The 16,881-nt window shown below is 41.3% G+C and overlaps 1 protein-coding gene across 1 annotated transcript; it reads right to left on the bottom strand.

Annotated features, from left to right (window-relative positions):
- Positions 1–10,031: 10,031 nt before the first annotated feature.
- On the bottom strand, positions 10,032–13,105 carry drd1a (dopamine receptor D1a). Its single transcript, XM_019268442.2, has 2 exons — positions 13,043–13,105; positions 10,032–12,726 (listed from the first exon to the last, which is right to left on the bottom strand). Exon 2 carries the CDS (start codon positions 12,362–12,364, stop codon positions 11,246–11,248), a length of 1,119 nt encoding a protein of 372 aa, XP_019123987.1. The 5' UTR covers positions 12,365–12,726; positions 13,043–13,105; the 3' UTR covers positions 10,032–11,245.
- Between the last annotated feature and the right edge of the window lie 3,776 nt (positions 13,106–16,881).

Genomic DNA, 16,881 nt, shown 5'->3' with positions numbered 1-16,881 from the left:
AGGTGGGCTAAGCAGGGAAGCAGACTTAATTAAAGAAGATTAACATTGTCCTCAGAAAAACCATTCATCCCCACTTCCCCTGCTGCACTCTGTCGCCTCAATGTCGTAATGTAAGCATCTCTGAATGCAAATCCTCGGATAATAAATAAAGCAGGCTACTGTTGAACATGTATTTGTTTTACCCCTCTCATTAGCCACGCTGGTGGCTGTTTAATGTCCATTGGTTGGGTCAGTTGTGTGATATATAGCATGCATGTTACTGAAAGCACCATTGTGCCAAAGTATCTAGGATGACATGTGTCATTTGTCTGTTATCGAGAGATCAGTCCACTAACAAGCAATTCTCTTCTACTGAATGACATTTCCTAGAAGGTGCTGTGTGGCATCAGGGTGGTGTAATGTTTACAGAGACCTGGGTTCAAGCTCCCAAGCATCCACCCCTGATGTGGTGTCCTTGAGCAACGCACTGACTCCCCGCTGGCAGCAGAGAGGCTGTTCTGTAATCGACCCTGTCCTTTGACCTCTGTGTGGAGGAGCAGCGGGGAAAAGAGATTTCTTTTTTCTCCTATGGGAGTCATCTTACATTGTTCCATGCACAGTAAGCCCTAGAGTGGGTTACAGCAGGATATACAGGTTACAGCAGCATTTGGTCAGCTGGAAAATTGTGCAGGGTTTTTATTTCCTGTCATGTAGCTACTGCTGTAGAAATGTAGACTACAGATGGATGTGTACGTGGTGAGGAGCTCTTCTCCTGGTCTATAAGATATTAGATATCACTAAAGGAAGCTCAATCAATCAAACAGTTACAGATAAAGAAGTGGTCAAATTATATCTGGTTCTCTGACCAAATGAAAGGATCTAAAATCCTCGTTCCCACACTCTCCCAGCTGTGTGCCTGTGAGCATGTTTGTTTGTGCTTGCGCGGTCCCATATGAACTTTACAGAGCGTAAAAGAGGCTCCTGCTGTGCTCCTGTTTGACAAGCCCCTTCCTAAAATAGACCAAATTGTGTCTGCTGCCTGCTTCCCTCCTATGGAATTGGAAAAACACTCAGTCTCCGCCACGTCCTCCTCCAATAACGAATGTTTGTGGTGTTTCTCTAACATTAGGTCTCCTTTCATCGATAGAAACAATGAATCTATTTGAAAATCTTTTGAATCAGTTAGTAGCACCTCACGCTCGTGTACGTGTTTTGTTGTGAAATGAGCCTCTGTTCACTCGTATTATCTCCAATCCACCAGCGCATTTTGTTCTCCTCTGGAGGGAATATAATACTTTGTTCACTTCATTGAACACTTATTCTTTACTCTTATTCTTTTGAAACACTGAGACCTTCTTGGTCATCACACTGAAAAAGTACAAACGCCGCATTTCACAATTTCATGCATGGCGGAAGAAAGCAACCTGGAGATTTGGTGTTGATGCTCTGATGAATCTGTAATACCCCAAAGTAGTATGGTTAGCATTTTGGCTTCTAACAGTTTTTAAATATTATATTGTTGTTCAGCCTTTTAAAATGATAAAAAATAGTATGTGTTTATATTTATTATGTACATTTTTCACTCAAAGAACATGAATCAAATGAGTGTTTGAACTTTTTACCTCTTCTCATGAAATGATTGTGACAGTGTGATTTATTCTTGATAGATAAAGTGTATCTTCTCAAAACTTGTCATCACTGTTAAGCCATAAATTCACAGCCTTCATTATATTCTTAATAACCCCGTTTCACTTTTAAGCTTGACTGACGCTCCAGTTATTTTCTATTTTCTCCCATACTGCAATAGAAAAGGTCGTGAGAAATAAAGTTCTTCCTGTATACATCAGCTGCAAAACACTCAGTGAGGTTCACAATGTCCTGTCCTAATAATAACCAGCATATGGTGCTCTTTGGTAGCGATAGCAGTGAAACATTAGCAGTTGCAGTGTGCTTCTGAGAATTTGTGTTCTTTCCCTCAAGGAGAAAGTGGTAACTGCTTCAAGGCTGCTTTCTTATCGCTCGCCTTGTCACAGCCTGCTCCCAGTTTTCATCCTAAACTCTCAAGTGTCTTTTTCTATCCTGCTGTCTTTATCTTCCTCCCCTCTCTCCTCCTTCCTGCTCTTTCTGTCTCTCCGCTGGGGATGTTTGTTTAGCTTGTCACTGTGCCATCACTCGAAGTGGGACTGTCTGTTGCTGAGTGGTCTTGTGTACTACCCTCCCGCTCTGTTAATCCCCTTTTACAGATTCACAGAGCAGAACCTAAAAAAACGAGGCCTCGCCTCTTGTGTTCTCCAGGGAGCGGCTAGTTGGTGCCTGCCTAATAATCTATTTACTGATTTACTGTGTAATTAGAGTTGTTACCACCTGTCACACAACATGTAACACAAAGGTGGGCCTGAATTAGCTCCTCAGTTTCCGTTGTGAGAAAGTAAAGTGCTGATCAGCAGCACACTTAAAACCATAAGCGGATTTAGCACGCGCCTTTGAATTTACTTAAAGGTCCAATGTGTACAACTGGGAGATGAACTGTCATCATAGCTTCAAACTAATTCACACTTTGTTGGGGAGATCTTGCATGTAACAAAACCAGACTGTCATTTCCACAGATGGAGGTGTGGCCAGCAAGAGAAAGAAGCCAGAATTTGACACATCTTTTATGAAATTGCCTGAATCACCACCCCGTGTGGGCGTTCCACTAAAAGTGAAACTGCTTCTACTGCTATTACTAGCTACGGTACAAGTTATCTATTTCATCTGTCACTGATGATGGATGGTGTTTGAAGCAGCATCACGTCACGTGTTTTGTTTGTATTATTTTCATTCGATAAAGCCCTCAATAATCCATTCCTGTCACGGTCAGCCCAGGCCAAACAGATGGCAGCCGTCACCTTCCAGGTGGAAGGGACAACTACCACCCAGTTTCTCTGCACAGTAATAACTCTGTCGCTCTCTGTCTCTGTCAGTTCCTGCTGCTGATGTTGTCCTCTTAAAGAGATAAGACACATCTGCTCTCCCCCACAAGCTAGCTGATTAGCATTTGCATCCTCACAATTCACCCACGGGGCATCCTACCAGCGCAGGCATTAACACTGGCATCATTAATAGCATGATCTCTGCTCAGAGCCTTCTCTGGCAGACAGCACCTCTCTCCAGTGTGTGGCTCGAGTGGACATCACCCCTCTTGACACAGTATTCATCAGCCGGCCTCATTTGTACCCGACTTATTATTCATTGCATCATTTGATATGCCTTCACTGCCTTGGCTTAGTATCCATTAAGCATGCGTCAGTGATGTCTTTTTTGGATTTTTTTTGTTAATACTCTGGCCTCGCTGACAATCTGTGATAGTCCAGAGATGAGGGTGATACGAGCAATTATGTGGCCAATACATCAAATCTGTCTTTATTTCTCTGAAGGATTAGATCGGGCTGAATTTAGCAAAGATCAAGGTCAACTCATCTCCATTTTCGGCCTATCTTCAGTAGAGGTCTCTCCGTGACACGATGTGACAAACTGTATCAGTTTATGAGGGATTATATTCTCAAACATTTAGTTCAGATTGAGGTTTGTGATATATACAAATATAACAAGCCACAAAAAAGAGGTAGATTTCATTTAAGTATAATAGAATGAACAGAAACAGGTGGTTAGATAAGTGGATTATAAAGGATGTTTCTTCTCAGGAGGAAGCCTGTTGCATATAAAGTAGTAAGTAACAAATCAAACCTGAAGCATAGTGAAGCTTTTCTGGTGGTTCCACCCTACTCCATTCAGTCACTTCATGCTGTTTTTACATCTGGATTTTCAAATTTATGTTTTGACTATTGGAAAAAAGTGCTGAAAGTTGAGAAGCGTCGATTGTTGTACTGCCCTCTAATAATTATGTTTCTCTGCCATCTCTCTCTCGCTGAAGATCCCACTGTGATTCCCCCTTTTCCCCCCTCGTCCCTTTGCTCCTTTCCCAGTGGTGGGGTCACGAGGGCCTGTCCTCTCCACTGGAGCCAGTTGGAGTGACGAATGGCAACACGGCGCTGCCAGCGGCCCGAAGCACAAACAGTAAACAGAGAGTGGGTGGAGGAAGAGAGCGGAGGGGTGTGATAAGAAAGAGAAACGAAGAGTAAACTAGGAAGAGGGATTGCGGGGCTTGCCGCAAAGGATGAACACTAAAGGTCAAAAGATGTGCAGGGCGATCTCGGGCAGAGGCTTGCGTATCTATTTTTGAAGCTCTGAATGAAATAGCCTATTGCTGAGATCAGATATGTGTTTACATACTTTTTAAAATTTATTCCAAGGTTTACAAAGATAGCCCCTTTCAAACCCTGAAACGAAGAAATTTCCCCAAGATGTTGCAGTAGTGGCTTGATGTGAGCTCGTCTCTCTCCTTCTCTGTCAGCTGAAAATGAATATAAAGCATCTGTTTACCTCACCAAGGAGACCAGACACGGACACACAGAGAGCGGCAGCATTTTTCAACATGCAAAGTGCATTCACGTCTGTCAGCATGTAGCCGCGTTGACGCACTTTGGCTGGAGTCAGCAACACACTCGCTCTCAATTATGCTTATCTTGGTGTTGTTTGAGGTATTAAAAATGCATTAGACTCTGGCGCAATTATTATATCTCTGTCAGATGTGAATAATACATATTTAATGTAGAGTAATACAGATTATTGCAAACTGTTTAATTGCATTTTAATTCCCCGAGATCTCGCCTGAGGAGAGAGAGGGTGACGAGGAAATCATTAACTACATTAAACATCCACTTTCACATTGCCAGGTGTTGCCAGCCTATAAGCGAACAGCATGGGACCACAGTGGATACTTCATTATAGATATGACAGCAGTCTGACTTTGGTTATACTTGTGGGTTATGTGATATTTACAGAGCATCCTTTAAGTCTTTTTTTTTTTTTTTTTTTTCAATTGCCATTGCTTGATACTTACATAAGACTGTCTCTCTCCTTGCCCCTTTCTTTCTTTCCTCTCCCTGTCTCAGTAAATCATTTCCCGAGGGCCGGTCATTAGCATCTCAGCATCGTCAGACGTGCCAATCTTAAAAGACAGTATCGCTTTGAGAATCTCACAGTCTCCACTGAAACAAAAAGATATTGAGAAGGAAGCAAATTCTCTGTGTTTACAGTGCACGCTTGACATTGCAGGGACTCTGAGTTTGGATGCTGGAGCAGGTGATAGTAGCTCTGTGACACACATACACGCACACACACACACACACACACACACACCCTGTCTTGTCGCCACCTCAGCCATCACTCTGAATGATGTCAGTCAAATTAATTGCTGTTCCCTTCCCGTGGCACGCTTGAGGAGGTTTCACAGAGGCAAGGACAGTCCAGGGCCCAGAGAAAGCAGGCTTTAAAGGACAACTCTGTATGTGTGTGTGTGTGTGTGTGTGTGTGTGTGTGCAAGAGTAAGAGTTATCATCACAGTATTTACACTTTTTCATATTTCTAATGAGCATGAACTTAATTTGATTTTTTAAAAATCTGCCCTTTGAGACTGTATAATGAGAGTCGCTTATGACTCTTTAATCACTTTAAAGCGCTCATGTGATAATACACAGCAACTGTTTCACACAAATTCTGATTGATACGGTTATTGAAGATCTGCATCTGCAGATATATTCATTAGCTTTAACCCTTAAATAGGCAAGTACATGTAAAAAATTTGGAAAAATAATGAATTGCTATTTTCTAATGTATATAGGCTAAAATAACATAATTTCATGATTTTTTTTTTCAAAATATGGTACCTTTATTTTCCATTTTACAGTTTGTATTTTCCAGGATACATTGCCCGTTTAGGGTATAAATTTACCATTTTCCAATTATTCAAATATTTAATTTGTAAACTTTTAAAACATATTACAAGCAATTCATTAGCTACTCTCTTTCATGTCTTGTATACAAAGTTTCAAAAAAGTGAACACAAGTTACTCAGATATGTTTTGAACGCTGGAAACAAATCTAGCTTTGAATAAACAACGAGCTACTAACATTACACAAAACACCTTATTCCTGTTCTTATGCAAACATCTCCCCTGTGGAGCTCCTACACTCGAAATAGCCTATTGCCAGTGGAAGCTGTGGAAACAGTTGCAAGGTTTTTGGCCAGTGACAATGCAAAGCCTCACCTTGCACTTCTGACACATGATGGAGGTCTGTCCATCCTGGCACATCCTGCATCGGCCTTTCACTGACAGGATATGGAAGTGGTCAATCCCATCATATCTCATATCATCCACAGGCCTGAGGACTTTTGGCTGTTTGATTATTCTTGGTGGTGTGTTGTCTTTATTTCCTTTGGAGGGGCGACCCCTTGACTGCTTTTCAGGGTAGATGAGTCCTTTGGCAACATCCAACCTAAAGTCCTTCAGGCACTAATGTTTCTGACCCAGTGGGGCTGCATCACGACGATGGAGAAGCCAGTCATTATTGACAGCAATGTCAACCATCTGCCAAAATATGGCCAGGTACCATCGATGGGACTTGGCTGGAGTGTGATACAGGACAATCATTATATCAGCAAAGTGTACTCCTCCCATGTGAGTGCTGTACTCAGATACAATCTTCGGGCATGGCACACTTATCTTCTTCTTTCCCTCTTTGGAGTAGCTTCTCACTTGGCCAACAGGGTTGACAGAAGTCTGCCCATTTGACCACTGCAAGCTTTGCATCGTTGTCTACGCGAAAGTCAAAGCTGCCTCTTCCTCTTTGTAAGAGGTCTCGATCTTCTTCCAATGTACAACCCATCAAGCGGTTCTTTCGAATGGTACCCTAACTGCTGAGGCCCATAGACTCCTTTAGATGAGTTATCAATCTCAGGGATGTGAAAAAGTTGTCATAATACCTCCACCTAACCCAAACTCTTTGTCTGGAGTAGCACCATGAAATGTAGACTTCCCTGTGTAAACCATGAAGTCATACACAAAGCCAGACACACCAGCTCGCACAAAGATCTTGAAACCCCATTTCTTGGGTTTGCTGGGTAGATACTGCCACAGACTTCCAGCTTTTTTGCCTTTGCATGAAACCATCATTTCATCAATTGAGAATTGGTTTTCACTTTCAATTTCCACACTCATGTGGTGAAGTACACGCCTTATTTTCAGCAGGCAATCTTCACTGGAGTCAGAGCTTGTGTTATTTTGAAAGTGGAGCATCCTGGACATCCTGCCACTTTGTCATATCTAGTATCTGTTGCCCAGTAGTTTTCCACTGTGGGCATTTACACTACACCCATGATCAACTTCATTTCAATGAATGCTTTGATTTCAGAGGCATTAGTGTTGATGCTGCTTCCAATGAGCTGACATGAATACAAGTTCGTCTGGTGAGCAATGGTCTCAAAGACGCCCTCGTCAAAGAATTTAGGGAAGAATGTTAGCGGAGTGGATAGCTCATCTGGTGCAGTGAAGCAACTTGGTGTAACAGTACACTGGTGCTCAAATTTCGTTTTTCTCCAGCTATTGAAAAGGAAAAAATCTGTGAAAAAACAGGCACCCCTTTCCCCCAATCACCAATACAAACCACCAAACTATTTGCAATTTTACACAAACTCCTGTATGTCTGTGTGCACACATGACCATACAACAGATCATGTTTTGTTGCAGACAGATGCTGTACATACAATATCTGCACCAAAAACCACTGGATCTCTTACATAACAATTCACTATACTACTCTAATCATTACCTGAACATCTTCCCTCTTTTACTGTGGTTTAGTACCTCTTCTGCCTCATCACTTGAGCTATCACTACCATAGAAAGTACTAGTAGAAGTTCCCTGAAAACATATGTACACTGGTGAATTAAGCAGTAATACACATTCAAGGGTAAAATGAAGTGTAATCAATATTTAACACCTTTATATTATCGATTATCTGTAGAGTATAGGCTATAGAGTATATCTGAGAGTGATTATGCCTGTTTTTATACCCCTATCTAGACAACGTATCCTCCAGGATACAGATGTTCAGTGCCTGTTTATCAAAGATGTGTAAATATAATTCATTATTTTTCAACAAGAATACGTAAAATTATGCTTAAAGAACAATATTTTCAAAAACAAATCCCACCCAAACATAATTAACAAGAAAAATAACAACTCTTACCTCATGGCCAGTGTCTTTGTCCACGTAGGCTGTCATTTTGGAGTTTGACATAAATGTATAAGTTTAGTTGAATGCTGCCATGAAGTCACATGACTTGGGTACTTGACCCATCCTCCCTTAAAACTTTCTCATGATATTAAGTGCAGATACTTGATGCCCTTCCCCTCTACAGCCTGCCAAATGTCTGCATCCCCCAGATAGAGAAACCATAAACTTAATTTTATATCAACAAAGATTTTGGTGTCATTTATCTTTGAGAAATCAAGCAGGCATATCTGGGAGGAAATGTTTAACCTGAGTCAGGTCCTTGTTTCTGCTCTGCACTACCTTGATCTCTCACACATCTAAATAGATTAATGCGTGTAGGTTCTCATGACAGTTACTGGACCACTGAAAACTGAAATACACAGTCAAATCTGTCCCCTCATTTCAGCTGTGACTCAGAATTCATGTTTATTCAGGTATTGTTTTAAGAGCTCAGTCAATTGTTTGAGGGTGAAAAACAACTTTTATTGCGACGAATGAAAGAAGCAAGGCCAACAGTGAGGATAAAGAAGTGGCACTATCGTTGCTTCGCTTTATTATTCCAGTCTATTCACGACTCCAGATTGGCCCTTTCACTTTGCTAATGATAGCAATACATCACCAGACACATGAACACCAGAGTTATGCGAGAGTGAATTTTTTTGGATGTGAGACACAGCTGGTGCCGTTAGGTTTTTACCCTTTAGACTCTGGTGTGAAATGCGCTTCGGGAAGGTTGATCCGTGGAGGTCAAAAGCTGTACAGCCAATTACACGTACACCACAGTGGATTTCACAGCAACGGACTTTTATTAAGATGTGCATTGAGATATTTCCACATGGCTGAAGCAAACAACTGTTTTTTTTATGAATGTAACATAGCATGTTATATGTAGTCATTTTTCAGGCGTCGTTTTTTAACCGAGCACAAACACCTACATCTTTCTTTTTGTTCACTGTAGCTTACCGATGAAGCAATCTACCACATCAAAAAAATAAATACAGTGCACCAAATTCGGTAGCTGTTGATGATTACGGCAATGCATCACGTCATATATCATACTCCAACATGCAATGCTTCACGTTATAGGATCGTTCCTGGGTTTTATTTTCATAGTTTTGGCTATAAATCCTATCAGTCATGATATTCACAGAGTAACAAGATTAGTTTGACATTTTTAAAGATACACTTATTCGCTTTCCTGCCAGGAGTTAGATGAGATGTCGATTAAATATGAAGCTACTGCCAGGAGATGGTTAGCCTAGCTTAGCATAAAGACTGTAAGCAGAGGGAAACAGCTAGCCTGGCTCTGTCCAAAGGTGAAACAATAAAACAAAAACCTCCAAAGCTCACTGATTTACTCGTTATATCTTATTTAGTTTATGGTTTTAGCGTGAAAAAGATGGAAATATGATGAAGCAAGAGGTATAAGCAGTCAGATGATTTCAAACAAACCCTCAGTTTTGCATTATCGAATTTACGTCTAAAAACTGAATCTACTGCTTGAAAACAAAAATTCAGTGTGTACACACATCAGGTACTGTCCTGGTTCATAAAATGCACTTCCTGTTGCTACTGCTGTTCTTTTTCCAAACGTTAAATGTAGAAAACAAACACGCTATAATGTGTGGAAGCATTTTGCATTAGAACAATCATGAACAAGGTTTAAGCTGTTTACTGCAGCTGCATTACAGCAAATGAGTCAGCAGAGGCATCGAATGACCTCAGTGTTTCCTCTAACAAAGTTTAGGATAATTTAAAATTATGCTTAATTACATGTTAGTTCTAATTTAAACTTAAATTAAAGTGTGGCTGTCGAGTGGACGACACCCAGTTTTCTTGTCCTACCAAGGATCAGGATCGTCTTCACCTCCAAATGGAGCAGCTTGAATAATCTAACTAAACTGGACTGGGTTACGACAAGGTCTGATTGTATGGCTGCTCGTGTTTCTGTCCCTGTCGGATTTCATCGTGGTGATGTCAGTGTTCCCAGATGTCAGCAATTACTTTATTGAGTACAATGTTATCATAACTAACAGGACAGCCAAACCAACAAAAATACGTTTATCCAAGATTATCATTTAATAATTCAAATACAAACATAAGTCAGTCACTCACAATTCTGTATCTGCCCCTAAGTAAGCACAATTGTCAAAGACACCACAAGTAAAGCAAAACCTTTGTTCGGGTTTGTGCCTTTTCCTTTAAAAGAGGTCATCGGCTTTTGTTTATGAAACATACAGGACACACAAAGTGACACTCATCCGTAAAACAGCGAAAAACAAATAATTTATGAGGTGTCTGTTGAGTAAATTTGGTTTAAAGTTATCATGATTTGACATTTGAATGAGATTTAAATAACAATTCTGCACCGGTATCCGTATTGAGATTCACCCTGCAGCTTGACAAGCTTCATTTTTAACCTTTACATCCAAAAGAAATTCACACTGTCAAGTGTCTACTTTTTAAAGTCACAACATTAATGGATGTAAAAGCAGATTGTAGCTTCACTATTAAGTCACATGTGGATGTAATTCACCTTCGTCATCGTCTATTTAAATATAGGATTTGGTTTGATGCTGGAACCCTTGCAGATGTTAATGTAATCTGTAACCGTATTTCTGTGTGCTGTCATGAAATTTGTTGTCGTGTGTACGTGCTGGATGCTGCGCTGTATTTGGAGGAGTATGTTTTGACAGTGTGTGTGTGTGTGTGTGCGATGGTATTGAAGAGAGCAGTGTCTGACAGCATTGGAAAGTGTGCTGCCCAGTCATGGGATTATCTATCCCACGGGCATGTCAGCACCGCTGTGCTCCGAGCTCCCTGGCACAACAGTGGAGAGTCTTAATCTCAATCCCCCTAAATCCCCTCTGCTCTTTCAGGAGTTTCTCCCATTTGAAAACAGCGTAGCAACCACGGTGAGCACGGAAAGCTCACTCTGACAGTCTGCACACAGACGGGCTACTTGCCCAATGCAAACACGGGTACATATGGGGTCACCATATCCTTTAGTCACACTAAGAGCAGCGTCCTCGTTTGAAGTCGATCAGACTGGCCTGTACAGGAACGCGTGGACTTTAAGGATGAGTCAGTACTGTGGGACAGTCCTGAGTCATTTCTTGTTTAGACTGACTGTCTCTATGTTGTGGCCTCCTGGATACATTTTGTGGCAGCCCAACAGGATGGAGAAGGCCTTGCGGAAATCTGCATTGAAGGCATAGATGATGGGGTTGAGGGAAGAATTCGCCCAGCCGAACCACACGAACACATCAAACGTGGTGGGGCTGATGCACGGGAAAGCCTCGCCTCCGCTCGACTCCTCGCAGAAGGGTACCATGCAGTTGAGGATGAAGAATGGGAGCCAGCAGCACACAAACACCCCCATGATCACCGACAGTGTCTTCAGCACCTTGGTCTCCCGCTTGAAGGTCATTTTGAAAGAGCTCTCGGACTCTGCGATGCTGGATGCTCCGCCCATGCTATCGTGTCGGTTCTTGGCACTTTCAGCTGCTCGCTCCAGAGCTGAGATTCTCCTGATTTGTCTGTGGGCAATGCGGTAGATCTGGGTGTAAGTGGCCACCATGATGGCTACGGGGATGTAGAAGCTTATGAGAGAGGTTGAGATGGCATAGGTCCTGTTCAGGCTTGAATCACAGTTCTCCGTGCTGCGGTAAGATGAAGCGTTTAAAACTGAAGTGCCGGAGGACGCACTGTGTGGGGTGTAGGATTTAGTTTGGGCCTTGTGCCAGTTGAGTTGCACCGGGATGAAGGAAATTAACACAGACAGCGTCCAGGCCACACTGATCATTACGTAGGCCACTTTGGGTGTCATCTTCCTCTCGTAACGGAAGGGACTGGAGATGGCCCAGTAGCGGTCCAAGCTTATCACACAAAGGTTCAAAATAGATGCCGTGGAGCACATAATGTCAAAAGCCACCCAGGTGTCACAGAAAGAGCCGAATGGCCAGAACCCGGCGATCTCCGTCACTGCCTTCCACGGCATCACCAAGATGGCGACCAAGAGGTCTGACACGGCCAGTGAGATCACAAATAGGTTGGTCACTTTGGAGCGCAGGTATCGAAACTTGGTGACGGCAGCACAGACGAGAGTGTTTCCCAGCAAGGTGGTGAGGATGAGCAGCGAGAGGAAACAGCCAGTTAGGACACGGGCTGACGGAGCCTCATCCAAAAACCCACTGTCAATGACAGTCGAGAAGTTCATGAGCTCCATCCCTGAACATGTGTGGGTTGGGGAGTGTTCATTTAAGTCATGCTGAAGAGTCGTGCTACATTATATCCACAGCGTTAGAATCTAGGAGGCTCCTGTGCTCCAAAAATCTCCATGATTGCATCCTTTGATAAATGATGAAGGGTGAGATGTTTGAAGCAAACCCTCTCTGGACTGGACATTTGCCTTTTGACTTTGTAAATTAGATCTGACATCATTTGAGCTGCAGTGCTGAAGAGGCAGTGGTAACTTAATTCTTCGGTGTAATGACTGTGTGCTCTTCTCTCTGCCCAGTTTGTAGGTCCCAAACATACAGCTGTAATATTAGGAATCTCTCTGCCTGCTAAATAAAGTCAGCAGCATGTCTGTGGATTAAAGAAATAAAGTATAGAGCGTTATTAATTATAATAGTTCTAGTTGCAATAAAAAGAAACACTGATTTCAATATTTAATCTTTGTTTTGGTTTCTTTATGTAACACTTGAATATGTCATATTGCCAAATATATTTTGTATTGCCATGCAGATTTGCAAAATTTCGCATGCACCCATATGCCACAGCTGTCAGAGCAGGATTTTCCCATGAGAGCAATAACTCATGACTAATAAAGAGTCACACCTTCCCCCGTATGTTATGCCTAAAATTCCCTTGCACTATTCTTTACCCCGATCGTCACACTCACCTCTTAATCGTGGGCACAGAGAGGCGTTCAAGCTGTGGTTTCATTTCGCATTTTAAAATAAAATAAAAAAAACTTCGCTGCGTAAAGGGCAAGAAACCACAGTCCGATTATATCCCCGATGGGCTTCACGTCGCTGTCACTGTTGTCCACGAATAAATAACACACACACACACAGAGTAACAGTATTCAAATGTCACTCAGACATCCCCGGTATCGCTGCGCCCTCCTGCAGCCTCAGTACGCGTCTGCGGCCAAATCCTGGAGACTGTGCGCTCCGGCGCTCTCGTCCCATTCAAGAGAAAGTGGAGTAGGGATGAACGCATGTGACTGTGGCCTCTTGATTACAAATTCAGCTATTCCACACCTCATGTACAGTGCAATAGGTAAACACCTGACTTGTCATGTATGGCCACATTTTACGCAGAGTTTCGAGGTTTACATGTGCCGATTAAATCCACCTGTTATCAGCGGTGCGATTTCACGATTTGACCCAGTTCACTCTGAACTGTGGTTGTAGTTTAATTAAATTAAGATCCAGGTTATAAAACTGAACAAGTGCCAAGGATGCAGGGTCAGTGTGTCTCTGAGGCCACCTAACGGAGAAAGAGAACAATTGTGTCTGTAGGGAAATGGAGCTGGAGGGACATAAAGTCCGTGTGAAGGTTTACTCCTTTTCAGGATTTTCATGAATGAAATAGAGATTTTCATGAAAGACAGGTTTATACCCAGAAAGAAGATTAGTTTAGCAGCTCACATTCTTCATCCACCCATGCCAGAGGTTTCATGTGCAGAGCAATGTCACCTTCAGTAGTGCAGTCATCATTTCTGTCTGCTCTGACCGATAAATCGTGCACTGCTTGTAAAAAAAAAAACACACACACACACACACACACACACAGTTATTCAGTTCAAGCTGGTGTCTTGCATGCAGAGCATAGTGGGATGCAGAAGCAATCATGACATGCCAGCTGTCAGCTTACAGTAACTCTGACACGAGAAAAAGAAACCCATCACAAACATCCACACTATGAAACTTACTCAAGGACTAATGGAAATAAATGAATCTTCCTTCTCTGTCCTGTAATTATTAATCCAAATTGTACACCGATAAACACTATTTCATTATTAAAATATGACAAAGAAGTTTGGAATATTTAAAGGTCCGGTCTGTAAGTTTTAGTTTTAGTGGCATCTAGCTATATAGTTGCTGATTGCAACCCCAACACCTCATCCTCCTTCCTAGTCAAGGAGTAACTATGGGGGCTGTGTAGATTTACAGTATATATACTGTACATTATAATGGTTAAACATGGATATATTATCAGGTAACACAAACATAACAATTCTTATTTTCAGGTGATTATACACTGATCAAAGTACAATTATGCTCACTGGTGCCATTTTACAGAGGGGTATTGACTTGTTTTGGCCCCCGAAGTTACAGATGGAAAGTCGAAAAAAATGGTATGGTAACCCTGCTCCATGCATCACTACGACACACTCACTGTGCAAACAAGGATTTCCAGTCTCTTTGCCCATTCTTTAGTTACAGACGTTTGGCAGTGGTCAGGTCAGCTTACACTGACTGCTCTGTTTGCTGCATTAGTGGAACGACAAGCGAAGTGAATAATTTAAAAAGTCATTATTTTAAAACAGTTTCCTCACGACACGTTGTAACAGTATGATAGTACTTCTAATTAAATTTCTGACATATTATGTAAACAAAATCTTACACACCGGACCTTTAAGATGTAAATTTAACTTTAATTTCACTGACACTTGTTTGTTTTTTTAACAGATATATAGAGGACACAATTTATTGATTAAGTCATAGAAAATCAATAATCAGTATTCAAGTCATGAGAGATTTTCATGCAAAGAGAGTTCAGCTTCTCTCTTTTTTTGTCATTGAGATTAAACTATCATAGACAACAATTAATGAATACAAATTAATGTATTGAGCATCATCATATCAGGTTTCAACAATAGAAATCAGGCACAGATGGAGATCTTATAGTCTGAAGCTGTCTAAAGCTCACAAATTAACATGTTCTTTATTTGTTTGATTTGTTTATACAATACAAAAATTAATCTATATATGTATATCTTGACCATGAGCAATCACTTAACATAATCGCAACTTTGCTTTTTGTACTCTACTTGTGTTGTGTGGATCTTCGGACAGAGCCAGGCTACCTGTTTCCTCCTGTTTCCAGTCTTTATGCTGAGCCAAGCTAGACTGCTGGCTGTATAGTTTTGTATCGAATGGACTGACAAGAGATCAGTAATAATATTCTTATCTAACTCTTTGCAAAATGTTGAACTATTCCATTAACTCTATTTAATTTTACTTAATAATATAATGTATTAATCACTTTTTATTGCCTATATTGCCATTTTTTGAATGGTTTGTAAAAACATTCACCTTTCTCACTCACCTATAACATAGATAGATTTCTATGTGAAGGTTTCAGGATGGACTTTCCAGGAGAAAAAAAAAAATGAAATGAAGCCTATGCGGTGGTGCCAAAAACTGCAGTTCTTCGAAAGGCCACTTGAGGCTGGCTACAGAACATTTCATTCATTTCAGTCCTTTACAGTGCCATTGGATTTATTATCTATAGGCTGCTAAATTACTTGACCGTCCATGACAAATAGTGCTGATTTTAGCCATCAATAAATTATGTAACAGTACAAAGCAGTAGTTGTAGCCAAGAGCAATATCAAAACATATCACTAGTTGTTGTCTTATGGGTCACTTGCTGGTTATCACCTGTCTCCGTCAGCACTGTGGTTTCCAGCTATAAGTGGAAGGGCCTCCTACAAGCCACATTACAGTAATCACAATCATGAATCAAGTATTGAGGTGAATCGCTCAAGTGATAGTACTCACAGGAAAAACACTGCACAGCAGTGATTAAAGGAATGTAAAGAATATCATCACATAAGTAAAACAAAATAAGAAACTTTAGAAAAAAATTATTCAAAATTCCAATATTAAAAGTTTGGCTAAGGCTCAAAATATCAATATGAGCGATTCTACTTTTTGCTTTTTCATCAGGTGATGAATAAACTATTTAGTTTGTAGACTATGTGCTGCACATAATGAGATAATCAATGTCACGTTATTCAGGATGAAATTTGTCAGCATCCTGTCAGACCGATGAGTCTGTTTCATGAGCGATCAGATTGGTCTGTGGTCATGGCATTAACAGTCTAGATATGATATGATACTCTGAAGTTAACCTGCCATGCAGATAGTTACGTCTCGTGCTGAGTAAGAGCAACAGGATGTTGCCTGCTGTTCACAGCCAGAGGTAGCTCTAATCAAATGTTTAACACGTCAGTATCAGTGCTCTGCCTACCACCGTCCTCCAAAAATGATGTAAAATCGGTCCAAAAACTTGTGATTTATTAAAAAATATCAGCGTCTATTTCTCCCTGTCATGTTCTTCACTTTCTCCTGGTGTTTTTTTTGTGATTCAAACTCTTGAGTGCTGCCTTGCTTCAAGGACATCAAAGACACAGCAGCCGGGGAGGGTAAGAGGTGAGACCCGGGTAGACAGACAGGCGGAGTTGCATTGTGAGCGTCTCCCTCCACCTGCCTTCCGCTCTGCTTCTTTTCTGTGTTCAAAGGTGCAGCTGCTGCTCCTCTAACTCTCATGACACACATGCATATCACTGTACATTGACTGACTGTACTAAGTTTCTTTGAATCTCTCTTAAACTGTAATGAGTCAATAAGTGATTTATTTTTATTTTTTCTCTCCAGATGAGATAAGATGTGACTCAAAAGATGTGTGAGAACAAATAAGGCAAGACGCTTTTTTACATAATCT

The sequence above is a fragment of the Larimichthys crocea genome, chromosome I (genome assembly GCF_000972845.2).
Source record: "Larimichthys crocea isolate SSNF chromosome I, L_crocea_2.0, whole genome shotgun sequence".
NCBI lineage: Eukaryota > Metazoa > Chordata > Actinopteri > Sciaenidae > Larimichthys > Larimichthys crocea.
This window is presented reverse-complemented; position numbering and strand designations above follow the sequence as displayed.

Bases quoted from the DNA above. Each gene is read 5' to 3' on its own strand.
- drd1a (XM_019268442.2), bottom strand. From the start codon at position 12,364: ATGGAGCTCATGAACTTCTCGACTGTCATTGACAGTGGGTTTTTGGAT.